Below are 27553 nucleotides of genomic sequence, written 5' to 3' on the forward strand. Positions count from 1 at the left end.
GTACAGGCTGTAACATTAAAAACAGAGGTATCAAAGAGAGAGGTGTGTTACTCAAAAACATTTCTAAAAAGGCAAAAGCCAAATATTTTCTGCAGCTAAGCTTTAAGAAAGTATTCAAAATGTCAAACAGCAATAAAAGTAGCTAAACGAAAAATCACACCGAGAAGCTTTTGAGGTGTTTGACCTGTGAGGTTGGATTATGGTAAAGAGAAACAAAACAGTCTCAGGTCTAAAGCTTTGCAAATGCAACACAGGTCTAGACTGAAAACAGTTTAGAATGAATCTACTGAAACGATCTAGTGAAAGACAACTGTCAGAGAAGTAGAAGACTGCGGTAGGACCGGACTAGCAAATACAGATCGAGTTTATCAATAGCCGTAAACTAAAAAAGGAAAAATGTGAAAAACAGGATGCTACACTAGGCTAATAAATAAAGAGAATGGATTGTCTCGACCGTGATGGGGCAGCACAAGCTGCTGTCTCAAATGAATCCTGGAAGCACGTTTACGAGTCAAACAGCAACTATCGTGCTCACTTCAAACAAAACAAAAGCTAGTAATTAGACAGTGGACAATATGCCCAATATATTGCGGTTCAACTGTTTGTTGAGTAGTCCACATTACAAAAGCTCATTCTTGATTGCTGAATGATCCAGCCCTGGTTTTAGACCGTCAACCATTACCTGAGGGGGTATTGTAACTCGGACTTCGCGTGACAAATTCTCATGAGCCAAAACACTACAAGTCAAAATCATTAAAAAGAAAAAAGAAAGACACTTCATAATCCAGAAGGTAGCCTCCTCAAAGTGGTAGTGTTTGAAAAATGTTAACTATCTGGGGGGGGGGGGGGGGGGGGGGGGGGGTTGTACATCTGGGGTGTATAATACCTGTCCATTCAACTGTGATTCCCACACACACACACACACACACACACACACACACCCCCCCCCCCCTCTTGTTTACCGTGTGAAGTGAAACAACTAAAACCGACTCAATGGTAAGCAAGGAACATGGCACCATGCATTATTCACTAAAGTTACATGACACAATGGGCAAGAACACAGACAGGAAACCAACTGATGGCTCAACATGTAATACAGAGCATTACTGTGTACTGAACATGACATTCTGCCAGTTTGGAAACACTTTCATTAAGAGAAGAGGTTTCAGCTAGGCAGTTGTTGTGGACTAAAGTGGACCCATTTTGGAAAGGTGTTTCTAACCTCGTCTTGGTGTTACTTGGGGAACTATTACCAATCCCATACAGACTTCCTAAACGGAAGTACCTCCACAACAGATATTCAAGAACCACTCAAATCACAAAGATCAGATGATATTGATTCCAACTGTCCTTTCGATCCCATTCCATAGCATTATTTACACAATTTAATGGCAAATTTTTTTCTAACACTATCCAAAGTCAAATAAGTAAATGAGTTTTAAAAAAAAGCACTCAAAAGGTTCCCGCTTTTCCCTTAACTGGCATTAGACTGCAAAGTGAGTCTGAGTAGCTAGAATACAATTCACTTGGTTAGGGGCCTGAATCTTCATGCACACCTCACATTGAAACCATAAAATGCTCACTTTAATAAATTCCTGTAGAAAATATGACTGTCAAGTTCAAAAACAATGGTAAATGACATACAATATACACGTCTAAGACTTCATAGTAATTACTAGCTACCCAGTCAAAAGTTGGGAGTTAGTAATATAATCAATTTAGATTTAGCCCAATATTACATTGGTGACACCAGTGTCCAAAACTCTTGGGACAATTTGGTTAAAGCAATGCCCCTAAAACCATTTTATAATCTCATATAGAGAGACAAAACAGTTCTGTCTTCAAATGCACAACATATTATCAACTGATATAGGCCTGCTACCAGGGACAAATTATATTCTGCATCAAAACATTTTTTTTTATAAAAATATGTTTTTTGTGAATCAAATGAGTTAGCCCTCCATTTGATGAAGGTAAAATAAGGCACAAGGGTGTAGAGGGAGGAAAACAGGGGTGTTGATGATGCAGCTTGGTTGATACTAGGTCTGTGAGTCCACATTGAGGATTGGGAACTGCTTACCCAACAAAAAGGGCCTAATCCACCATTCTTAATTGTCTGTATAATAAAGTTGTATTGAATTTAATTCCCATTCCCAGTATACAAGTCATAGAGATCCTATTAAATTACTAGCAGGGCTGTCATAAACTCTCAAAGTCACAGAATGGGGTGAAAATAGCAACCATATTGGCCAAACCAGTCTAATTTGAACGGATGGCAGTAGAGGAATAATCCTGATTTTACTTATCAAATGCCTTTTATCTTCCTGCATATCAGAAATTGTGTAATAGACTTGTCAACGTAAAATATTGTCATAATTATAAATGCCATTTAGGTTTAATAGCAATTTTCTGTATCAATAGCCTTTAAAACAGACCATAAGTGTTCTTGGAAAGCTGGGAGTGCTATTATATGATACGATATCAGTCAATACCTGTTGCATTTACAACTTGTCTGAGTCCTATCATCAATTTCAGCCAGTGTATGGCTGTGGATTGACTGCATTGTATGAATGGAATGTTGGCATTTATAAACTGGGTAGTTCGAGCCCTGAATGCTGATTGACTGACAGCCGTGGTATATCAGACGGTAAACCACGGGTACAACAAAACTTACATTTTTAATGCTCTAATTACGTTGGTAACCAGTGTATAATAGCAATAAGGTACCTCAGGGGTTTGTGGTACATGGCCAATATACCATGGCTAAGGGATGTGTCCAGGCACTTCGCGTTGCGTTGTGACTAAGAGCAGCCCTTAGCCGTGGTATATTGGCCATATACCTCACCTCTTCGGGCCTTATTGCTTAAATAGACCCAATTGTTATTAGAACCCAGCCCATCACAACCCAGCCCGCCTGAGGAGAAAACAACCTGTGGTTACCTAGGTTACCCCATTGGCTCACAGCAAATACTTGGCCTTTTTCAAACACAATTTTATTTGTGTCTGCTAGCTTCAGTCAATTACATTTAAGCAAAGTACACATCTAAAGATGACTTTTCAACATTGCCTGCTCCTGAGTGTTCTCACTACTTAATATTGTAGGGCTTCCCGCAAGCCCCTTTTCATGACGATGCTAGCAGCCACATGACCTTATGTCATTACATAATTACCTTGCAGGAGGACTTCATTACTGATGAATGTGTTTGTTTTTTAATGACAGTCTTCCTGCTCGCATTTTGATGTGTATTTTCTGTAACTTATGTAATTCAGGGCTCATCTGTAAAGAGACCTGTGTCTCAGTATGACTCCCTGATAATATAAAAGGTTACATAAATAGAGTGCTAGGTAGCTACCGACTGGAACATTAAGCTAGCCAAGACCAACAACACAAACAAACGATACAGCTACAAGTAGTGAGTGGTGTTAGACTATACTAAACAAGTTAAATGTCTTACCTGTGATGAAATGTTTTCCACACACAGATACGTGTAGCCTACCTGGACACTGGGTCCCCACGCCGAATAGCCTGGTTACATGTACATTGAACAACACAGCAGCTTTTCGGCCATAGGAAAAACAACGTTTGCTCCTTTACACTGGGGGGGGGGGGTGGGGTTGGAGAAGAATGTTTGTGGGGCGTAGTCGAGGGTAATTCCTTATTATTACGTGAATAGATTCAGACTATTGGCAGTTAAATTATTCCAGAAATGTTATTTTTTTATTTTATTTTTTTAAATGGTCTAAATCTGGCTGGCTAGCTAATAAACAGACAGTGCAGATACGTTATTGTATCTGTCAGCAGTACAGTTCAATTCTATTTTCATAATATCGTATCATAGTACTGGCAGTCCATGGTTAACCAACTCCCTGACCAAAATGTATGACATTGATCCCATCATAAAGGTTCATGTCCATCCTAGTACTAATTCTATGATACAAATTAAGTCCCTTCTTCTACATTATCATCATCGGTCATTTTAGGAATACTTTTTAAACCTCTGGCATAGAGGGTCCACAGCGCAACATGTATGGACTGGAGAGGCTAACATGACAGATTATCCATTCATACTAGCCTGTGGCCCCATCCAACAACACATGTCAACATTGGAGGAGAAGGAAGAACCCGTCCATAACCGGACCAAAGAAAAAACAAAAACATTGAGAAAAATGTATTTTGAACACCAGCATATCAAATATAAACATAACTTAATGATTACTCCTTCGGGCCATTTCAAACCAGGTGTGCAAGGGAGCACTGTTCTGGCATAGCTGACCATCATACATTGGTGAATGTCTTTCGGGCTTTTTGGTGACAACCTTCCAAATTTAAAATAGAAGATGCGGGGAGAGAACCTGACTTTCCATACGACTTGATTGCATAGCTTTTCCTATGATGGTGTCCTGATTTTTGAAGTGCTGACCTCAATCACAGAGGTTTTACAGTTCAGAGATGATCAGAGTCCCTTTTTCCACCTCTGTACAGACTTGGGATCCCACATTGAGTTAGTAAACATCTGGAGAGAGGGGAGAAAAGAAGATGGTTGAATGTCAGCCAATATGAAATAGAGGCTTACAGGTTATGAGTATCATTTTTCTTTAGGCAGTGCTATTAGTGTACTGTGGAACTCCAGTGCATTTCACTGAACCAGCAAACAATATCTGTGCATACAAAATGAAGCCTATAGAATTGTGCCAATATGCAAGACCTTTCAGATGTGCATGATTGGTGGGATTCATTATGCGACCCCGACTGGCACGTCTGATGTCACGGATTGTTTCATGGTATAAATACCCTCAGGTTCACCACAACAAATTCTTTACGGTGGTCTCCACTGGGGCAGTCTACACAACCCCATTAAATCGCCCCTCTTATGCAGCAACCACTGTAGCGCCTGAGGTTCCTCAAGCAAAAGGGCCCCTTTCCTTCGTTAACCCTGCTCTCAGCTGCTGTAAGGGCCCTACAGCAGCTGACAAGGACAGACTAAATGCCAGACATTATTGATTGCTCTTAAGCTCGGCGGTGGTGGCCGACTTCACCTCCCACTCTAAGTCACGTGCAGGCTTGTTGAGGAGGATGCACGCTGCCATGAACCAGGGTCACGGTCCTTAGGACAAGCAACAGAAAATGCTTTCAAATGTTTTTCAACAATAAAAACAGAAGTGTGTTTCTTATTGAACAAGTTAAACCAGTTCCTGTGCGGTTTCTTCCGTTCGGAGCCTAATGAACACGAGCCAGCTGAAAAGGTCCTGTCCAGACTCTGGGTGGGAGACACCTACTCTGAGCACAGGGCCATTTAAAGACTGCTGAAACAACCTCCCCCATGCCACTAGCATGCTTCCCATACCGCCACTCAAACATGTAAGATTGCATAACGACGAAGACTCATGCAACCTTTTGCCATTTTAGGCACCCAATTGAAACCCCCCCATTTTTTACACTAAGTGTCAAATTGAATCAAACAAATCCAAAGTCTAATGTTTTAAATTAGCTAACCTATTGTTGGTTTGATTGTTGTTGGTCTGGAAAAAGGGGTGCACAGTTTGCTAGTGTCCGTGCCTGCAGCAGGAACCCGAGGCAAACATCACATGAACAAGAGGGGCTGCAGGGTGAAACTGAGACACATTGTAATTCTTCAACCATCCCACTACGTGTTGCGTAACATGCTCCCCCAAAAGGGCTACCTTGTTAAAACCAGTAGAGACTGGTATCTGCAGTGGAGACGTGGGGGAAGAGGGCTTCCTCTAAGTCCGGGATACATGCAACTCTTTACCATTCGAGTTTAGGAAAATAACATTCATATTTTTACGAGTGGTTGTGTTAACCAAACCCATGCATGACCGTTGCTGGCTGGGTGTCAATAGAGTTGAAAAACAGTGGTAAATTTGGTTTGGTAGCACTGAAGAATTCGTGGAGCTTTTACACAGAAAGCACTTCACTTGTACTCTATTAAAGATTGATATGATGATTTATGCAAGTAGGCCTAAGTATGCAGATGCCAACATGGGTCTATGTGGATATTAATGCCTCGATTACACTGCCGAATAACGGGGCTGTAAGCAACAGGTCGACCGCTACATTTTACACCATAGAATTACATGGTAACTCAAAGGAGTCACTTCCTAATAAACCAGTAAGTTCCCGTCTCATTTAAGCTTCTCTTTAGATACTCAACTAATTGGAATTATTCATGCTCCTGCATTTGAAAAGGCTGAAAAGCCTGAGTCCACCCACCACCGCCAGACAAGTTCAGTAATTATATGACAACAAGGCGTGACATAACATTTCACCCTTACGGCGTCAGTATGCTTCAGTTAGGCTGGCGGCTACCCGAACGAGTGTGGTCGCATACTCACTTAAAAGGACATTCTCTTGAAAAACGAGAAAAAAGCAGAAATAGTACTGTTCGTCCATTCTGAGATGCCGCAGCAAGTATACACTTTCTCCAAGAAATAACTCAAGAAATCAGTCATTCATTTGGACATTTTTGCCAAGGAGATCTTAGTTGGATGTAAAAAAGCGCAACTAAGATGTTTGGTGCAGTATTTCTAAATGAATTTGTTTTTGCATGAAAACAAGTCGTCTCCCGTTGACTGAAAGACTTTACTGAAGTATCCCTACTGTTGACCGACCACTGGCAAAGGGGCGTAGACTTCGGTTAGCATGATGAAAAAATGTGCCACCAAACAACCGAAAAAAAAAACCTTACTGAAGTCCAAAACGTCACAAAATGTCATAATGTATGCACAAACTCTTTCGAACTGTTTCGGCTGGGAAGAATGCAGATGCCTTTACCCTCTCCAGAGAAAAAGAGAGGGGGATAGAGAGAGAAAGGCAGGCAGGCCTCATTCAGCATAGCAATTAAAACCAGGAGGGGAGTCTGGTCCTCACCAAAACCGGTTATAACTAGCTCTGTACAAACCACAACCGCACCATAGAAAAGCATTAAATAGAGCTTAAGGAACGGAAAGCGCAACAGAGAAACTGACACACTTATGCAATGCCCAAACTGACACTGAGGTTAGCTGTGCCTGTGTGTTTGATTTCAGGTTTGGGAGGAATTCACCTCAAGTAATTCACTCATCTTAAGTGATTAAATATTAGCGTGAGTTGAGGATTTGTGGGAAAGTGGTGGTGGTTTATGGCTCGGTTGAGGTTGGCAAAGTGTGTGGATCTTTGAGACTCAGTGAAGCTACCGCAGTGACACTTATCTAAAATGATCATAGTGGAAAACATCCTTGTGAGCAAGCTCAACTGCTTTTCACGACAACATTAACTGATCATGCATCTCTCATCCATCAATTAGAGTTTAAAAGGCTCCAACCATAATCAGAAGAACAATGCTGAAAGACAGAGCTTCAGAAATACGTGTTTGACAAAATAAAGTGACTTAAAACTAAACATGGCACCAAAGAGCACTGATATGGTTGAGACTCACTACTCTATGCCTACGCAGAACCCTAGCACTGCCATAGCACTGGCGACCAGACAGTGATATAGACAAGAGTCTAAGGCAACGTGAGACTAGACCCTGAGGGGTGCGTACAAAAGCAGATCCATTAGATTCAATTACATCACCAGCCAACCGTGCTGTTTGACTGGGGGCAGAGGAGCAGAAAGGAAAAGGCCCTCCATGACACAGCAGAGGGGGTGGGGGGTATAGCCAAAGAACAATGCCGAGGTGTGGATGTGCACAAAAAAATATGTATAAAAAAAACGTAGTTCCTAGTATTACTTGCACAACCAGGTGATTCGACTATCAGCTTTCATGGAAACCTGACTTTCCATACGACCTGTGAAGCTCACAACAAATGTATCTTTGGGTTGTTAACCCAAGTTTCAGGCAGGCTTCCTTAAAGACCCTTTCATTACAAGGGTCTTTAATCATTTTTACAACCCCTATTACTCAGTTCAACACACCCCGTTACATAACTAATCCAAAATGCTCTCATTCTTCAACACCCACCCTTTTCTCACCCAAAATCCGATATAAAAAAAAAGTGCCCTCCTGCTGCCATTTCTCAGTCAACGCTAATATTGTGTTTAGCTTTTGCTGACTTCAGTCATCCCCACCCTCCCACTCCCTGACCAGTTTCCCTGATAGCAAGCCTCCATCCATACAGTAAGACACGCCCACAGAACACATATAGTACATACTGTACCATACAGCCAAACCACTGCGTAAAAACTATTTCCATAGAGACCATAGTAAAGTGTGTGTGAGCGAGTTCCAAGTTTCAACACGTTCTTCTGCTCGCCTAAAGTGTACTGTGTGCCCTGGGCAAGACCCATACACCGCACATAAAAAGACTTATGTAAAGCACTAGAGTCAGTGCTCCTTGTTGATGTCACGGACTTAGTTAAACACATTCATTAGACAAGCCTTTTACGTGACATGTTACTTTGCACCATGTGCAGTGCACTCTAAATCCCCCAGTTCATACAAAATCCTACTACAGTATTCACATGGTCAAAACATTACTTAAAAAGCGAATGCGCATTGGTCTGGTTTATCTGGGTACAGAGGCAGACAGACACGCAGGCTGGCAGGCAGGTAGAGACACAGAGGACAAAATGTTCCAAACGTGAGCCTCAGTAAGCCCCCACCGAGAAGGAGCAGCAGCCTCATTGTCTACCAGTGGGAGAGGGGTGGTGGAGCGAGGGAGGGAGAATGGAGGGCTCCTGAACCCTGCATCAGACTGGCAGCTGAAGTCTGTGCTGCTATCCAGAGGTGGGAGGGTGGGGGACGCTAACACTAACCATGGACTGCTCTCAGAGTGTGCAAGTGTAGTGTGTGTGTGTGTGTGTGTGTGTACACAACAACAGCGATGGAGGATGCCCACAGCATTGGTTGGTGGAGTTGGTAATGGACTGAGATGATGATCTCACCTTCAGTTCTGCATAATCCTCTTGCACTAACTTGAGAGCAGTGAAAGGATTAGTATTTAACACAGGATTAACCCCCCCATTTTCACCCCCTCTGGTTCAGAGCGACAGATTGGACGGTGCAGATGTAAAAGCACGGTGGCTAGGAAAAACTTTACAAAAAGGCAGAAACCTAGAAAGAAATCTAGAGAAGAGCCAGGCTCTGAGGGGTGGCCAGTCCTCTTCTGGCTGTGCTTGATGGAGATAAGAGTACATGGGCATTAAGGCCAGATCGTTCAAGATCTTCAAACGTTCATAGATCATCATAGATGACCAGCAGGGTCAAATAATAAGCAGTGGTTATAGAGGGTGCAACAGCACCTCAGGAGTAAAATGTCAGTTTGAGTGGGCGCAGATCAAGTATTTTAAAGAAGACAAAAAGGCTACTATTTGAACACTGGTGCCTTACGGCCAACCACACAGTCACTGGGAGTCATCCACTGAGAGATAACAAGTCTTAATAGTCTCTTAGAGAAACAAGGTGAGGACAACCCCGGCCCAAAGACTGACATGGCACAATGCCCTACATCAGCCTACCAGGAAATGACCATATGTCATGATTAAAAAAAAACAGGATTTAAGGAAGGAACAAGGTATAGTCCGCAGGGCAATGAGTTCAGGCCAACCCGTGGTGTTGAAAAAGTGAACATGGGTGGGGTGTGATGTGAGTGTACCTGACAGGTAAGGCAAAGGGCGTCTGTCACTCAACTTAGCCCAGGAATAATAGGACTTGTTTACAGATACCATCTCTCACAGAGGAGGAGGAAGGGCTGGGTTTGGCTGGGCTGGGTTTGCCTTGGGAAAGGTGACGAGCCCAGCTGATCTGCTCATCTACAGGCATACAAAGTGCTAAACTAAAGGCCTCTGAGGTGATGATCTGTCAGAGTAGGACAGCGTTATGAAAGAATGAAAAGTGGGCCAGAGAGAGAGGGGGGAGGGGTGGAGTTTGGACTGGTACTGGCAACTTTACAGGGTACATTTTGGCCCTTGGGCAAGTAGCATGGTTTTGATTGAAGCCAGAGAGCAAAAGAGAGAGAAAGAGGGTGAGGGGTTGGCTGAATAAGCAGACAAACAACAAGTGGTAAGACTGAGCTAGGGGTCTCTAGCATGCAGTTACCTGTCTGAACTCTGCACGTTCGTATTTGAAAACGGCAGACAGCGCATCAAGGCATTACCAGCCTACTAGTCCCTCTCCTACTCCTGTGTTTCTGTGCTGGCTGACTGAACAGAGAAGGGAGGCCAAAGCCTCTACTGAGTCAAAAACAGTTTACCTCAGATTAAAGTCAATCTGGCAGTGAGGAGAATAGCTCATGTTTTCCCATGGTAGAAGTTCTCAGAAAGTGATTTTTTAGACTTGAATGCCAAAACATTCAGGAGATTGAGGTTCTCCAACTTTACCCATTTTGCATACCCTACCCTTCCATGAGACATCCATGTCTTCATCACTGAAATAGATAAACGGTCGAGTTTGATATAAATTTGAAAGCTTACAAACAGGGTTGTCAAACTGTTTTATTGAAGAACAATAATCTGATGTGTACCAGCTAAATTGCAAGGGTCTGAAGGGATAGGTCCATCCTATAAATTCTATGATCAGAATGACACCCACCCTGAATTCAAGAGTATAGCGAGTCTCAACCGATGACGGGCACAACAAACACTTCAGATTATGTAAAATAGGGTCTAAACTACAACATTTGTGAAAATTAGACAAATATGACTTTACGCGGTTTAAGATCAATGAGGTTGAACTTTATTTCAAGAAATCATAGAATAGTTTGACAACCCTGTTTACAAGCTTTCAAAGTATATAAAATTCTACATTTATCCATTTCAGTGATGAAGACATGGATGTGTCATGGTAGCGTGTGGTATGGAAAATGGGTCAACTTCGAGCACCGCTATGTTTTGGCATTCAGGTCCAAAAAGTTACTTGGGCAAACATTAGGGCCAGGATGAGACCAGTATTGCGATACTCGTTAGTATCATGGCAAGGAAACAAAACACGGAGCGAATTGAACTTCTTCAGGACAACAGCCCTAATGTTGTAAATAAACATCAGTATGTTGTTATCCAGAGTCACATTTATGGAGGAGTATGCTTCATGATTAACAACTCATGGTGTAACCATAACAACATACAGGAACTCAAGTCCTTCTGTTCACCTGACCTAGAATTACTTAATCAAATGCCGACCATATTATCTCCCAAGAGAATTTTCTTCAGTTATCGTCACAGCTGTGTATATACCCCCTCAAGCAGATACCCCGACGGCCCTCAAGGAAATTTCCTGGACTCTATGTAAACTGGAAACCATATATCCTGAGGCAGCATTTATTGTAGCTGGAGATTTTAACAAAGCAAATTTGAGAACAAGGCTACCTAAATTCTATCAGCATATTGATTGCAGCATGGGCAATATACTGGACCACTGCTACTCTAACTTCCGCGACGGATACACGGCCTTCCCTCGCCCTCCCATCGGCAAATCCGACCACTACTCCATCTCGCTACTACCGTCCTATAGGCAGAACTCAAACAGGATGTACCCATGACTATAACCATTCAACACTGGTCTGACCAATCTGAATCCTCGCTTCAAGATTTTTGTTGATAACACGGACTGGGAAATGTTCCAGGCAGCTTCAGAGAATCGATGTATGCTGACTCAATGAGTGAGTTTATAAGGAAGTGCATTGGAGATGTTGTACCCACTGTGACTAATAAAACATACCCAGACCAAAAACCACAGATGGCGGCATTCGCACAAAAATGAAAGTGCGAACCACCGCATTTAACCATGGAAAGAGGATTGGGAATATGGCCGAATATACACAGTGTAGTTATTCCCTCCGCAAGGCAATTAAACAAGCGAAATGTCGGTATAGGGACAAAGTGGAGTTGCAAATCAACAGCTCATACACGAAACATGTGTGGCTGGGTTTACAGGCAATTACGGACTACAACAAGAAAACCAGCCACGTCACGGACAGACGTATTGCTTCCAGACAAACTAAACACCTTTGCCCGCTTTGAGGATAATACAGTGTCACCGACACGGCCCGCTAACAAGGACCACGGGGCCCCCCCCCCCCCCCCCTCCTTCTCCGTGGCCGACGTGAGCATGACAGTTAAACGAGCTAACCCTCGCAAGGCTGCCGGCCAAAACGGCGTCCTCAGAGCACGCGCAGACCAGCTGGCTGGTGTGTTTACAGACATATTCAAATCGCTCCCTATCCCAGTCTGCTGTCCCCACATGCTTCAAGATGGCCACCATTGTTCCTGTACCCAAGAAGACAACGGTAACTGAACTAAATAACTAATGCCCCGTAGCACTCACTTCTGTCATCATAAAGTGCTTTGAGAGACTAGTCAAGGATCATATCACCTCCACCTTACCTGCCACCCTAGACCCACTTCAGTTTGCATACCGCCTCAACAGGTCCACAGACAATGCAATCACCAACACACTGCACCCTGCCCTGTCCCATCTGGACAAGAGGAATACCTATGTAAGAATGCTGTTCATTGACTACAGCTCAGAATTTAACACCATAGTACCCTCCAAGCTCATCATTAAAAGCTGAAGGTCCTGGGTCTCAACCCCACCCTGTGCAATTGAGTCCTGGACTTTCTGAAGGGCCGACCCCAGGTAGGAAACAATACCTCAAAAGTGGGGCCCCACAAGGGTGCGTGCTCAGCCCCCTCTTGTACTCCCTGTTCACCCATGACTGCGTGGCCAAGCACGCCTCCAACTCAATCATCAAGTTGGCAGATGACACAACATTAGTGGGCTTGATTACCAACAACGACGAGACAGCCTACAGGGAGGAGGCGTGGTGGCAGGAAAACAACCTCTCACTCAACATCAACAAAACAAAGGAGATGATCGTGGACTTCAGGAAACAGCAGTGGGAGCACCCCCCTATACACATCGAAGGGACAGTAGTGGAGCTAGTGGTTTTAAGTTCCTCGGCATACACGTCACAGACAAACTGAAATGGTCCACCCACAAAGACAGTGTGGTGAAGACCCAACAGCACCTCTTCAATCTCAGGAGGCTGAAGAAAATGGGCGTGTCACCTAAAACCCTGACAAACTTTTACAGATGCACAATTGAGAGCATCCTGTCGGGCTGTATCACCGTCTAGTACAGCAACTGCACCGCCCTCAACTGCAAGGCTTTCCAGAGGGTGGTGCGGTCTGCACAACGCATCACCTGGGACAAACTACGTGCCCTACAGGACACCTACAGCACCCGATGTCACAGGAAGACCATCAAGGACAACAACCACCTGAGTCACTGCCTGTTCACCCCACTACCATCCAGAAGGCGAGGTCAGTACAGGTGTAGCAAAGCTGGGACAGAGAGACTGAAAAACAGCTTCTATCTCAAGGCCATCAGACTGCTAAACAGCAATCACTAACTCAGAGAAGCTGCTGCCTACACAGAGACTCACTAGTCACTTTGAACTAACCACTTTAATAATGTTTACATATCTTACATTATTCATCTCATACGTACAGTTGAAGTCAGAAGTTTCCATACACTTAGGAGTTGGAGTCATTAAAACTTGTTTTACAACCACTCCAAATTTCTTGTTAACAAACTAGTTTTGGCAAGTCGAAGAGGACATCTACTTTGTGCATGACACAAGTGATTTGTCCAGCAATAGTTTACAGACAGATTATTTCACTGTATCACAATTCCAGTGGGTCAGAAGTTTGCATACACTAAGTTGACTGTGCCTTTAAACAGCTTGGGAAATCATGTCATGGCTTTAGAAGCTTCTGATTGACTCAAATTATGTAAATTAGCCTATTGGAGGTGTACCTGTGGATGTATTTCAAGGCCTACCTTCAAACTTAGTGCCGCTTTACTTGACATCATGGGAAAATCAAAAAGAAATCAGCCAAGACCTCAGAAAAAAAATGGTAGACTTCCACAAGTCTGGTTCATCCTTGGGAGCTTTTTCCAAACGCCTTAAGGCATCACGCTCATCTGTACGCAAGTATAAACACCATGGGACCACACAGCCGTCATACCGCTCAGGAAGGAGACGCGTTCTGTCTCCTAGAGATGAACGTACTTTGGTGCGAAAAGTGCAACTCAATCCTAGAACAAGAGCAAAGGACCTTGTGAAGATGCTGGAGGAAACAGGTACAAACATATCTATATCCACAGTAAAACGAGTCCTATATCAACATAACCTGAAAGGCAGCTCTGCAAGGAAGAAGCCACTGCTCCAAAACCGCCATAAAAAAGCCAGACTACGGTTTGCAACTGCACATGGGGACAAAGATTGTACTTTTTGGAGAAATGTCCTCTGGTCTGATGAAACAAAAATAGAACTGTTTGGCCATAATGACCATCGTTATGTTTGGAGTAAAAAGGGGGAGGCTTGCAAGCCGAGGAACATCATCCCAACCGTGAAGCACAGAGGTGGCAGCATCATGCTGTGGGGGTGCTTTGCTGCAGGAGAGACTGGTGCACTTCACAAAATAGATGGCATCATGAGGCATGAAAATTAGGTGGATATATTGAAGCAACATCTCAAGACATCAGTCAGGAAGTTAAAGCTTGGTCGCAAATGGGTCTTCCAAATGAACAATGACCCCAAGCATACTTCCAAAGTTGTGGCAAAATGGCTTAAGGACAACAAAGTCTAGGTATTGGAGTGGTCATCACAAAGCCCTGACCTCAAACCTATAGAAAATTTGTGGGCAGAAGTGAAAGCGTGTGCGAGCAAGGAGGCCTACAAACCCGACTCAGTTGCACCAGCCCTGTCAGGAGGAATTGTCCAAAATTCACCCAACTTATTGTGGAAAGCTTGTGGAAGGCTACCCAAAACATTTGATCCAAGTTAAACAATTTAAAGGCAATGTTACCAAATACTAATTGAGTGTATGTAAACTTCCGACTTCAACTGTATATACTGTACCTTATACCATCTATTGCATCTTGCCTATGCCACTCGGCCATCGCTCATCCATATATTTATATGTACATATTCTTATTCCATCCCTTTAGATTTTTGTGGATTCGGTAGTTGTTGGGGAATTGTTAGATTACTTGTTAGATATTACTGCACTGACCAATACAATTTGATTAGATTTATGCATTCATTTTCCAGGCTATAGCACATGTTTTACATACAGCAGGTTTTTAAAAAGTCCAAAGACTTGTCTCCGTCGTGGTTTCATATTTGCCATGGGGAGAAAAAAAAAAAGATACTGGTATCGTCACAGCCCTAGCAAACATGTATGAAAGTTCTTGTTCAAATCAAAAGGGGTCCAGTCAGAAAGTGATTGAAATCATATGGAACAACCCACGTCATCCATGTGAGGAAAACCTACCTGGTAAAAAAGCAGACCCTTCTCTTACTGGCCATGGTTTGGAAAGGGGAATGGGAGGGGAGCGGTGTCACGCTGCACACGTGACTAGGTTCACCAGCACCTTCAGTTGGAAGGCGTCGGGCCGGTCCAGGGGGTTGACCGCAAGCATGTCCTGCAGAAGCTTCTTCACCCCCTCAGACATGGTGCTGCGTGTCTTCTGCGGGATGTGGAGCACCATCTTGGGGTTCCCCAGGAGTGCCTCACCCACTGGCACAATCTCAGTGCCACGACGCACGTAGGTGCCCAGCAGCTCGCGCTTGGACTCGGCATCAATGAAGGTGATCCGCTCCAGCATGGCCCAGATGATGATGCCCAGGGCAAAGATGTCTGCCTTGGCCGTGTAGTGGCCCTCCCACACCTCGGGCGCCATGAAAAAGTCTGAGCCACATGTTGACGACAACCAGAACCTGTTCACGTTGTTTCCGTCGCCTCCAGCTTTGGGGTGCTCATTGCCGTCTTTGCCCAAGCCTGCGCAGACCTTGCTGAGGCCGAAGTCAGCCACTTTGAGCACAGGCAACCCTGACTTCTGGGAGATGAGGATGTTGTCGGGCTTGAGGTCGCGGTGCACAATGTTGTTCTGGTGCAGGAAGGCCACGGCACTGGTCAGCTGGCGCATAAAGCTCTTGTTGATGCGCGGATCGGGCCGTCGCGAAAGGATGTACTGGTTCAGGTCCCCGCCCTCGCAGAACTCCATGATGAACCACAGGTAGCACGGCTCCTCCGGGTAGCCCAGAATTCGCTCACCTAGGGAAAGAGACAGACAACACAGCATTTAAGAGTGGCAAAACCAATGGAACCTCGCCAATCTTAAAGGCTGCCATCTTGGCCGCAGACTAAATCTGGATGTTTTAAAGCCAATTTCCTGCAATTCTACGCATTTTGCCATGACTTACGCCATCTGAGTGCCTCAAACATTATAAAATCAATGGAGGCCCCATGCCATGTTTTGAATTTTAGATTCTGTCTAGCTCCTTTATCTTTTCTACATACTTTATATCAGGTTTTAGTCGTTTAAGTTTGCACAATAAAAAATAAAAAAATGTTTAAGTATATATTTTGGACAGTCGGCAATGACTTACCACTGGCGGCCTGCCGCTGCTAAAAGGATATAGGGGAAACACTGCCCCCCCTTTCCACATCATGTGCAATGATGGCTATGAAAACAAACGGGACTTGTTTCTCACATAAACTGTGGCAATCTACACACATGAACATAGGCTGTGTGCAACAGCGCAATCATCAATGCACAGATCTTGGCTAGGGTCTCTGGGACTGTGTCCAAAGAGCACAGCTAATGTGTCTGTGCCCCACAATGTTCCCAGAATTTCTCATCTACAATGTTTGTTTGGTTAGGGTCATTTCTGTTAATAATAATATTATTGAAAACATTATTACTACTACTACGACGGTCTTACCGTTGTCATCGTAGTAGTTGGACACGTTTGCAGAGCACACAACCTAGGCTACACTTGTGAGAAAAAACAAGTTGGTTTACTTCATTCCATTTACTAGTTGTCACTTTATTCATTGTCTTCTGTTTGGAGCGCTCCTGTCAATCTTGAGTAAGAACACTCACCTGATTACGCATATAGGAAGTAGGACTAGTCTACCAGGCCTTCGGGCAAATGTAGGTCTATAAGTGTGCCCATTTGGGGATCTGATAAGACAATCAGAAATCGTAACTCACCGTCTCTGTTGAGCTTCTTAAAGAAAAATGTTTCTTCGCCTCAAACAGCAAGTAAACATCAATTGAGAAAGGCTATATTGTGGAACTTTTGTCAATTTGAAAAATCTTCCCAGCTTTCTTTGTTTCGATTACCACTCAGCATGAAAGGGGAAAAAAATATATTTTTCATGCTCTGATCCAGTGGAATCGTGATAAAATAGGCCTACCTGATTACTTCTTAGCCCCTGTGCAAAATAGCCTACAGCTGTGTCTTTATGGAGCTAAATGGCAGGGGAAACTAACGCCACAGAAAATTTTATACAAACTTGTAAGTTTGCTAGCACGAGCTTCGGGTCGGACCAAGTTGATGCAATAGTCCATACAATGTTTCAAGTTCCTTGCAGACAGGCCATGCATAGCCAATGTGATTTATAGGATATTTATTTTCCTCAGGATATTTTCTACCTGCAGGCTGCAATGTTTTTATTTGTTGGCTTTATGTAGGCTATTTTTACATATTGGCAATGGCAATAGAAATAACTTTTAGATTTGTATCATTTTCATTTTGATTAACCACATGACATTGATTGAGATATGAAGACTATCAATTAAACTGTTCCACAAAAATGTGCATATGAAAATCATAACTGGCACGCAGACCAGTAGAAATGGTAGGATAGCTTGTCACTCTAAATTGAAAAAGTTGCCGACCGCTGGTGTAGCCTATTACCTGCAACTTCAGGAGCGTACTGGCAGAATCTGCAAAGGCCAGCAGCAGAGAGCAACCGGCGCAGGAGGGTCGGGAACAGGGTTCTTTTTCTTCTGGTTAGGCTATATTGATCCCTGGCTCCTTCTCAATCAATTTATAACATTTTTGACATGCGTTTTTCTGGATATTTATGTTGTTATTCTGTCTCTCACTGTACAAATAAACCTACCATTAAAATTATAGACTGATCCTTTCTTTATCAGTGGGCAAACCTATAAAATCAGCAGGGGATCAAATACTTCCCCCCCCACTGTATGTAATGACTAACGTGGAAAGAGGAACTGATGATACACTACCCAATTTGTTAATTGCACCTTGTGCATTCTATTATTACAACTTTCAAGAGAAACTTAAAAAATACTGGGTGGGCACATCCCCCTGCCGACACCTAATTTGGGAACCACTGGCCTAGACAAGTTAAGACAGTGCTGAAGTGTTAGCTGAGCATTATTGTCCAACAAACTTTCACAGATAAACAAAAAAGGTCCCTTTTTCAGGACCCTGTCTTTCAAAGATAATTCATAAAAATCCAAATAACTTCAGATCTTCATTGTAAAGGGTTTAAACACTGTTTCCCATGCTTGTTCAATGAACCATAAACAATTAATGAACATGCACCTGTGGAACGGTCGTTAAGACACAAACAGCTTACAGACGGTAGGCAATTAAGGTCACAGTTATGAAAACTTAGGACAGTAAAGAGGTCTTTCTATTGACTCTGAAAAACACCAAAAGAAAGATGCCCAGGGTCCTTGCTCATCTGCGTGAACGTGCCTTAGGCATGCTGCAAGGAGGCATGAGGACTGCAGATGTGGCCAGGGCAATAAATTGCAAAGTCCGTACTGTGAGACGCCCAAGACAGAGCTACAGGGAGACAGGACGGACAGCTGATCGTTCTCGCAGTGGCAGACCATGTGTAACAACACCTGCACAGGATCGGTACATCCGAACATCACACCTGCTGGACAGGTACAGGATGGCAACAACAACTGCCCGAGATACACCAGGAACACACAATCCCTCCATCAGTGCTCAGACTGTCCGCAATAGGCTGAGAGAGGCTGGACTGAGGGCTTGTAGGCCTGTTGTAAGGCAGGTCCTCACCAGACATTACCGGCAACAACGTCGCCTATGGGCACAAACCCACTGTCGCTGGACCAGACAGGACTGGCAAAAAGTGCTCTTTACTGACGAGTCACGGTTTTGTCTCACCAGGGGAGATGGTCGGATTTGCGTTTATTGTCGAAGGAATCAGCGTTACACCGAGGCCTGTACTCTGGAGCGGGATGGATTTGGAAGGTCCGTCATGGTCTGGGGCGGTGTGTCACAGCATCATCGGACTGAGCTTGTTGTCATTGCAGGCAATCTCAACGCTGTGCATTACAGGGAAGACATCCTCCTCCCTCATGTGGTACCCTTCCTGCAGGCTCATCCTGACATGACCCTCCAGCATGACACTGTCACACTGCTCATTCTTTGCGTGATTTCCTGCAAGACAGGAATGTCTGTTCTGCCATGGCCAGCGAAGAGCCCAGATTTCAATCCCATTGACATGTCTGGGACCTGTTGGATCAGAGGGTGAGGGCTAGGGCCATTCCCCCCAGAAATGTCCGGGAACTCGCAGGTGCCTTGGTGGAAGAGTGGGGTAACATCTCACAGCAAGAACTGGCAAATCTGGTGCAGTCCATGAGGAGGAGATGCACTGCAGTACGTAATGCATCTGGTGGACACACCATATACTGACTTACTTTTGATTTTGACCCCCTCTTTGTTCAGGGAAACATTATTCAATTTCTGTGGAACTTGTTCAGTTTATGTCTCAGTTGTTGAATCTTATGTTCATACAAATATTTACTCATGTTAAGTTTGCTGAAAATAAACGCCGTTGACAGTGAGAGGACGTTTCTTTTTTTGCTGAGTTTAGGATGATCACCATATAGTATATTCATGCTAGGCTTCAAAACACCATGCTTTCAAAGCTGTGCAAAAAGTGACAAATATTGATGATTTAAATGTTAATCAAAATGTTGTCTGTATAGCCTAGAGAAGCTGCTTTAGTTTTTTAAAATGATGGATATTGGCTAAAATGATGTCAAGTCAAGATTAATATTTAATTTGTTGACAAAAGAAATGGCCTGAAATGAAGACACTTACATAACTAATTATAAAAAGGATGGCCAGCAAAGGCAGTACTGAGGCTAACGGCTCTGAACAGTGAGCCTAGAGATTAAAAGCAAGATTCAGCAGTATCTGTGGGCCTCAAAATAAAACAACAATCTAATCCTAATTAATATTGGCATATTTCACATTTAGCTCAAATAAGCTTGACTAGGGAAAACAGGTCAAGTGACGTACATTTCATACTAATAGAAATAAAATTATAAATAAGAGGCAATAGCTTGGGTTAATACCATCAATTGCAAAAAAATATTGATTGCTTGATTCAGTCATGTATGCAAATTTGCAGCCAACCAGGAAAGGGTTTACTGATGGCCAACTAGAACACTGTTCTCAAGCGCTGGGAATAGCACACTGTGCCTACAGCGCATTATGGCAGTTAACCTATACGTGGCACATGGGCATTTCGAAATCTTGTTCCTAAAAACAAAATGTATGAGACTGAGCAACCTGGAAAATAAAGCAAAATATAGCATTATGACTGTACATTGTGCCCCCCCAGACATTTACCCTGCCCCCAATTGACATTTATCATTGCCACAGCTGTTCATGTGAATATATTATTTCCATTGTTTTTGTTTTATTCACTTTGTCCTGCGTTGCCAGAGCGCAACAGTTTCACTGTACCCTATATTTACGTCTGAAACCCTGTACATGTGACTATTAAAACTAATCTAATAACTGCCCATCTATTCGGTTTGCCATTCAAAGTAACCAAATAGAAACAATAGGTAACATAACATGTTACACAACGCTACATTTGATTAAAAAAAGTGTAGGTTTATTTCGCTTATCTACCTCGTTTGTATGTGCTGATCAGCAACTTCGAAAAATGTGCCTCCTTTTTGCAATCAATGGATCAAACACCGAGTTAGCAGCAAAGTTAATAAGGAAACATTTTGTTTTGATTGGCCTGCTCTGTACTGATCAGAGCGAGCTAATTTAGCAAGCCATTTTATTGTTTCAATCTAGGTAGTTATAGTAGCTACTAAAGAGTGACAACAAGAACCAATCAGGCAGTGGATTTCATCGAGGCAAAAATGAGCTAAAGGTACCTTTTAGTGAAGTCTCCACCAACCGCAGGTATTGTTTTGACCTTTTATTTCCATGACTCATTTTCTGGGCCATTCCATTCCTTTGTAGCACACATTCCTCGAGCTGCACCACATTCTCGTGCTTCTTCTCCAGGCTTGCCAAAGCCCAGAATTCTGACAGAGCGAGTTCCACATTTTCAGGTGCGTTACATTGGAGTTTTTTAACCGCTACCCTTGCCCCTGTCCTCCGTGCAATTGCTTCGAACACTACCCCATAGCTGCCCCTTCCGACCTCTCGCAACAGACTGTAGCGTGGTGCCATAACCATAGCATGCTCCTCGAGGTTTTCGTTCTTACTAAAGTTCATAGAGAAACAGTGCTCCTCCATGGGGCCATCGATGTCCACGTTGTTGTTCTCTACCGCTAGCGACCTCAGGACTTTGCACACCTCTCGTTTCACCTCCCGTTTCGTCATGTTGGCCGTAGCGTTCTGTGCTTCAACCAGCCTTTTGTAAGCCCTCAGACTTCTTGGGGTTCTTATCTTTCGCCTCCTCCCGTTGCATATATCCATGACTTATTTGACAATGACAATCAAACTTATGACGCTTAATTGTTATAGATTAACCGTGAGATAACCCTCCCTATCTTCAACTACTGTAAATCTGTTTAGCTGGCTAATGACCCCATGATGTCGCTCTAAAAGAAATGTGATTAATTAACCACTGTCTGCACAGCCTCCAATGTATAACAGGAGATGGGAGGGAGTGGCTTGCTCCGATTGGTCCATCTGACAGATAAGCAGGTAAGATGACCGCGACTAAATTAGAATTATCCGCTGTTACTCAACATTTAAGGTAAACAATGATCATACTAACCCATTATATCACACTTTATGAATAACTCTTAAAGTCAAATATGTAATGTAATAATAACATACAATAACATAAGTAATACACTTTTAAATTAGCGCGGTACCATTGATATGCAAATGAGGGAGAGATAACTATGGTCGTAGGTGGAACTTTAGAGGACGTCAGTATGTTCCCACAATAAAACTGATTTTATATTCAACTTGGAGGTTTAAAAACACGTTCTCATAAAATCATAGTGCTTATTGCATTTATCTTGTGTATTTGGCCATATTTCTTTCTTTCTCGCCATCCCATTGCCTTGCTATGTTGTTGTCTTAGGTCTCTCTTTGTGTAGTGGTGTCTCTCTTGTCGTGATGTGTGCCCAGCCTCCCTCCCCGCAGGTCTTTTGCCTTTTTGGTAGGCGTCATTGTAAATGAGAATTCGTTCTTAATTAACTGACTTGCCTAGTTAAATAAAGGTTAAATAAATACAAATTCTGCTCATTGTAAACATGGTTTATCCAGTACAGCATGTACTTTCAAGTGTGCTCAAGCCTGGTACTGAGAACATGGAACTCATATTCAAATTTAAATTTTGAGCATCCTCAATTCAATTTTTTTTAACATAATTCCTAATTTGTTATCACTGCGCTCACGTATTATTTTTCGTGAAAGAGACAGAATAACTAGAAGGCTAAATTATCACAAATGTTGTGACAGTTATATAATAGTTTGCAATTGTGTGAAAATAATTACATGTCCTGCACAAATTCTGTGCAGTGATTTGATCAACTGTGTAGCTAAATGTTGTAGCTAGCTAGCTTACTGACATTGCCAGATGGCTATATAGCTCTTCTTTCACTGACATAAAAATCTTGCTTATTCTGTTTAAATTAACCTGAAGTTTTAGACATGCAGCCCCACAATTAAGAGGAACTGACTTGTCTCAAATCAATCCGTAGATCAGATTGTTTCTCTGCAATCGTATCATTGGGTCAGCTGTGCACAGCAGCTGACTCGTGACAGAAGAACAGCTGCTTCATGAAAACTCATAATAATGTAAGCATTAGCACTATTAGCTACTGTAGCTTGCTAGCTAGCTTTTGTTGGAAGATTCAACATTGTGTGTGCAGCACTAAGTAGCTAGCTTGTTGGTTAGCGGCATCGTTTAGAGGGACAATCCACCCCAAACCACTCATTCCGGTAATTTACAGTGTTAAATAGTAATTACTAATATGTGAGAACAATATTTTTTGTGAACAAATATTTAATTTTGGCATTATAATAAAGTTGGAAGCAACATGGAAAATCGTTCTGGAAATTTTGCAGCTCAAGTAGACTACAAAATCCACAATACAATGCTCTCTCTATGGGGTGGCTAGCTAGCAAACGTAGCTACACACAGTAATACCAAAGACAATATCAGCCTGTAACATAGCTAGTTAGCTGTAAAATCACCTAAACAAACTGCACTATCAATTTAGGAGTCTACAATCTCACCATGTTCAACCTGCAAAATAATGTACCTCACAGAGTGGAATCTACATTCGCAACGGCAGATATACTTTTGAGGAGATGGGAAACGTTGTCCATGCTACGGCAATGGTTTGCGCGGTGTATTCTGGGCTATTCGGGACTCTATTGGGCGCTAGCTCAAAGACCCAACATTAGCACGAATTTCGTACAGCAATACAAATCCTTTCTGAGATGTGAGATAATTAACTTGCTCTCTGTAGTATCGTGTATATATAGATTTATTTTTTTTAGCTTTGGAATTGTGACATTACACACTTTCGAGGAAAATAGTTTGCTGGATCGGATCGAATCCCCGAGCTGACAAGGTACAAATCTGATGTTCTGCCCCTGAACAAGGCAGTTAACCCACTGTTCCCCGCTAGGCCGTCATTGTAAATAAGAATTTGTTCTTAACTGACTTGCCTAGTTAAATAAAGGTTAAATTAAAATTAAATAAAAACGTCTGCTGGGTGGAGCGTTATAAGTCCCTTCATTCAATTGGATTCCTATCTCCTTTCTATAATATCTCTGGCAACGGCACAATGCAATGCACCCTGGACTAAAGAATTAGACAAATAGGAAAAATGTGTTAGCCCCTCTGTTAAATTATACATTTCTCGAGGTAGGAATATCACAAAAATATGCTCATTCGAGAGAAGACATTATCCCGAGTTATGACATCGTTCAGTAGTGAAATCTGACATGTATGAAATAAGTTTTCTGGATCTAAATGTTGTATTCCTATTAACTTCCAGAGAGTGACTTTATCACGGTACTAAGTCATACCGACCGGATTTCTGCCTGCTTGAACGCCAATAACTCAGATACACATGAAAACATTGAATGACCCAGGGAATCAATAGAACATCACTCAGAGATGCACAAAAACAATATAACATTCAAAATGTGTGAACCTTTCCTTTAATTCAAAGATGATTTCAGTGACAGGCTCAGCTTGGACAAATTTATGTTAGCTTCCTATTACACTGTTTAAGCTAAAAATGCCATTCAAACTTTAAAACGTGTAGACTGGTCTGGATTGAGTTGCTTGTATTCAACTTTTTTATATATTTTATACTTCTTAAACTATTCAACTTTTTGGGCTTATTTTTGTCCATGTTCATTCATTTTCATGACATTTCCTCAAGATTCCCAATGTGACATCATCACTTCCAACATTCCATTCATTGTAAATACAAAAATTCAACTTTTGACAAAATCAGATACTTTGACCACAATGTTAACAACTTAGACAAAGTTAGAGCGTATGAAATCTTCCTCTGCTTTTCAAATCTGACTGCTGAACAAAAATACAGCACAGTGCCTTCAGAAAGTATTCAGACCCCTTGACTTATTCCACATTTTGTTACATTACAGCCTTATTCTAAAATGGATTAAATAAAACATTTTCCTCATCAATCTACACACAATACCCCATAATGACAAAAAAACAGGTTTTTAGAAATGTTAGCAAATTTATTACAAATAAAAAACATAAGTATTCAGACCCTTTGCTATGAGACTCAAAATTGAGCTTAGGTGCATCCTGTTTCCATTGATCATCCTTGAGATGTTTCTACAACCTGGTTGGAGTCCACCTGTGGTATATTCAATTGATTAGACATGATTTGGAAAGGCACACACCTGTTTATATAAGGTCCCACAGTTGACAGTGTATGTATAAAAAAAAAACACACAAAAAAACAAGCCATGAGGTCGAAGGAATTGTCCGTAGAGCTCTGAGACAGGATTGTGTCGAGGCACAGATCTGGGGAAGGGTACCAAAAAATGTCTGCAGCATTGAAGGTCCCCAAGAACACAGTGGCCTCCATCATTCTTAAATGGAAGAAGTTTGGAACCACCAAGACTCTTCCTAGAGCTGGCCACCCGGCCAAACTGAGCAATCGGGAGAGAAGGGCCTTGGTCAGGGAGGTGACCAAGAACCCAATGGTCACCATGACAGAGCCCCAGAAATCCTCTTTGGAGATGGGAGAACCTACCAGAAGGACAACCATCTCTGCAGCACTCCATCAATCAGGCTTTATGGTAGACTGACCAGACGAAAGCCACTCCTCAGCAAAAGGCACATGACAGCCCGCTTCGAGTTTGCCAAAAGGCATCTAAAGGACTCTCAGACCATGAGAAACAAGATTCACTGGTCTGATGAAACCAAGATTGAACTCTTTGGCCTGAATGCCAAGCGTCAAGTCTGGAGGAAACCTGGCACCATCCCTACAGTGAAGCATGGTGTTGGCAGCATCATGCTGGGGGGATGTTTTTCAGCGGCAGGGACTGGGAGACTAGTCAGGATCGAGGGAAAGATGAACAGCGCAAAGTACAGAGAACCTTGATTAAAAAAAACCTGCTCAGGACCTCAGACTGGGGCGAAGGTTCACCTTCCAACAGGACAATGACCCTGATCACACAGCCAAGACAACACAGGAGTGGCTTCAGAAAACAAGTCTCTGAATGTTCTTGAGTGGCTCAGCCAGAGCCCGAACTTGAACCCAATCGAACATCTCTGGAGAGACCTGAAAATAGCTGTGCAGTGACTCTCCCCATCCAACCTGACAGAGCTTGAGAGGATATGCAGAGAAGAATGGGATAAACTCCCCCAAAACTATTTTAATACATTTGCAAACATTTCTAAAAACCTGTTTTTGCTTTGTCATTATGGGATATTGTGTGAGGGAAAAAATTATTTTATCCATTTTAGAATTAGGCCGTAACGTAACAAAATGTGGAAATAGTCAAGGGGTCTGAATACTTTCCGAAGGCACTGTTCTGCTAAAAAGTTACAGCTGTTTTAGTAACTGCATGTAACTTTTTATAAACTACTGACTATTTACCCGAAACAAGTTAGATAGAAGTTAGAGGGTATTAGAACTTCATCTACGTCTTTGTTATTGTAATCTGTTTCACGGAACAAAAATATCCGCTACTGATCTAACGATACAGCTGTTTTAGTATCTGCATTAACACATTTTCCTGCCATTTTTAACAATCCCCGAACAAGTCAGACAAAAACTTAGAGCATATAAAATCTTCATCTCCTTCTCTGCTTTTCAAATGTAGGAATAGCTTTTACCAATACATAGATAGAGATATTTTAGTAGCCATCAACTTTTCTCTTTAGAGTAGCCTGGACACATGACATTTTTAACAATGCTTTTTTTCTGATAAAAACTAGTTCATTGCATCCACTGTGGAGCCCAGTTTCATAATATTACCATATGTCCCAGCTGCTTGCGATAGTTTTGAAGTAATTACGAAAAAACAGGCCTTATTTTAGGGCATTTTTCACCCTGCCAGCTCCTATTAGTTCTATTGAGCACCGTGGCACCAATTTCCTTACTTCCTCATTATGCAGACCTAAGCACACTTGGCACAATCGAGGTGCGGATGTTTACTTTCTACACAAGTTGTTATTTTTCAGTTTCGTCCTAAGAACAGATTGTAGTGGTAAAATAAAAAGGGATACATTTTTGGTGCCATTTAGGCAAAATGGAATTTTAAGCGTCACTCCAGTCAAAACAAGCTCTGCGAACGTTTCATTAATTTGCATTTTTCAGCCTTGGGTGAATTTTGACTTGTTCTATTGTCCAGCCTATTTATAGATGCACTAAGTCTTGTCAGAAGCTAGCAGATGCATTACTTACCAACAACCGCTGCAAATTCCAATAAAACTACATCATGTTTTAAAGTTCACTTTCCTTGCTTTGAGGAACAACACATCATGAATCTATCAAATAAGTTTTGTGGGTTAGAGTGCAGTATTTATTTAGTTTCAAAGCACAACCGTTTGTTAGCATGTTTCTCACACTGACTTTAGCCATAGAGAGAGCAGGGTTACCAAGGCAACTGTTGCCTAGTAACAAGTGCTTCGGAGGGAGACAACGTCTTTATGGCTCGACTAATTCCAATGATTTGTGAATCTGTTTTGAACCGAACAGATAGCGCTAAGATTTTGAATGTTTCCCCTGTCCAGATGACCTGGAATGATACAGAGAAGATTATTTAACTCAGTTGCCTAGTTTGACTGTCTGTAAAGAGAAGGGCAGGCTGTTCGTGATCCTGCTGCTCTGATTGGATGGAGCGAAGTTGACGTTCTCCATCCATTCGCTTCATATTTCACCTGATAACTTCTCATCGCACTTCATTCAGTTTTCACACACAACAACTGTAGTTTAGACTCTGACCACAACCACAAATCTGGATAGAA

General features: G+C 42.5%; 1 protein-coding gene across 1 annotated transcript; it reads right to left on the minus strand.

Annotated features, from left to right (window-relative positions):
• Positions 1–2987: 2987 nt before the first annotated feature.
• LOC115168961 (serine/threonine-protein kinase 35) lies at positions 2988–21709 on the minus strand. The gene is made up of 3 exons (XM_029724527.1): positions 20988–21709; positions 15281–16063; positions 2988–4514 (listed from the first exon to the last, which is right to left on the minus strand). The coding sequence occupies exons 1-2, from the start codon at positions 21535–21537 to the stop codon at positions 15348–15350; spliced, it is 1266 nt and encodes a 421-aa protein (XP_029580387.1). The 5' UTR covers positions 21538–21709; the 3' UTR covers positions 2988–4514; positions 15281–15347.
• Positions 21710–27553: the final 5844 nt, after the last annotated feature.

The sequence above is a fragment of the Salmo trutta genome, chromosome 30, assembly GCF_901001165.1.
Source record: "Salmo trutta chromosome 30, fSalTru1.1, whole genome shotgun sequence".
Classification (NCBI taxonomy): domain Eukaryota; kingdom Metazoa; phylum Chordata; class Actinopteri; order Salmoniformes; family Salmonidae; genus Salmo; species Salmo trutta.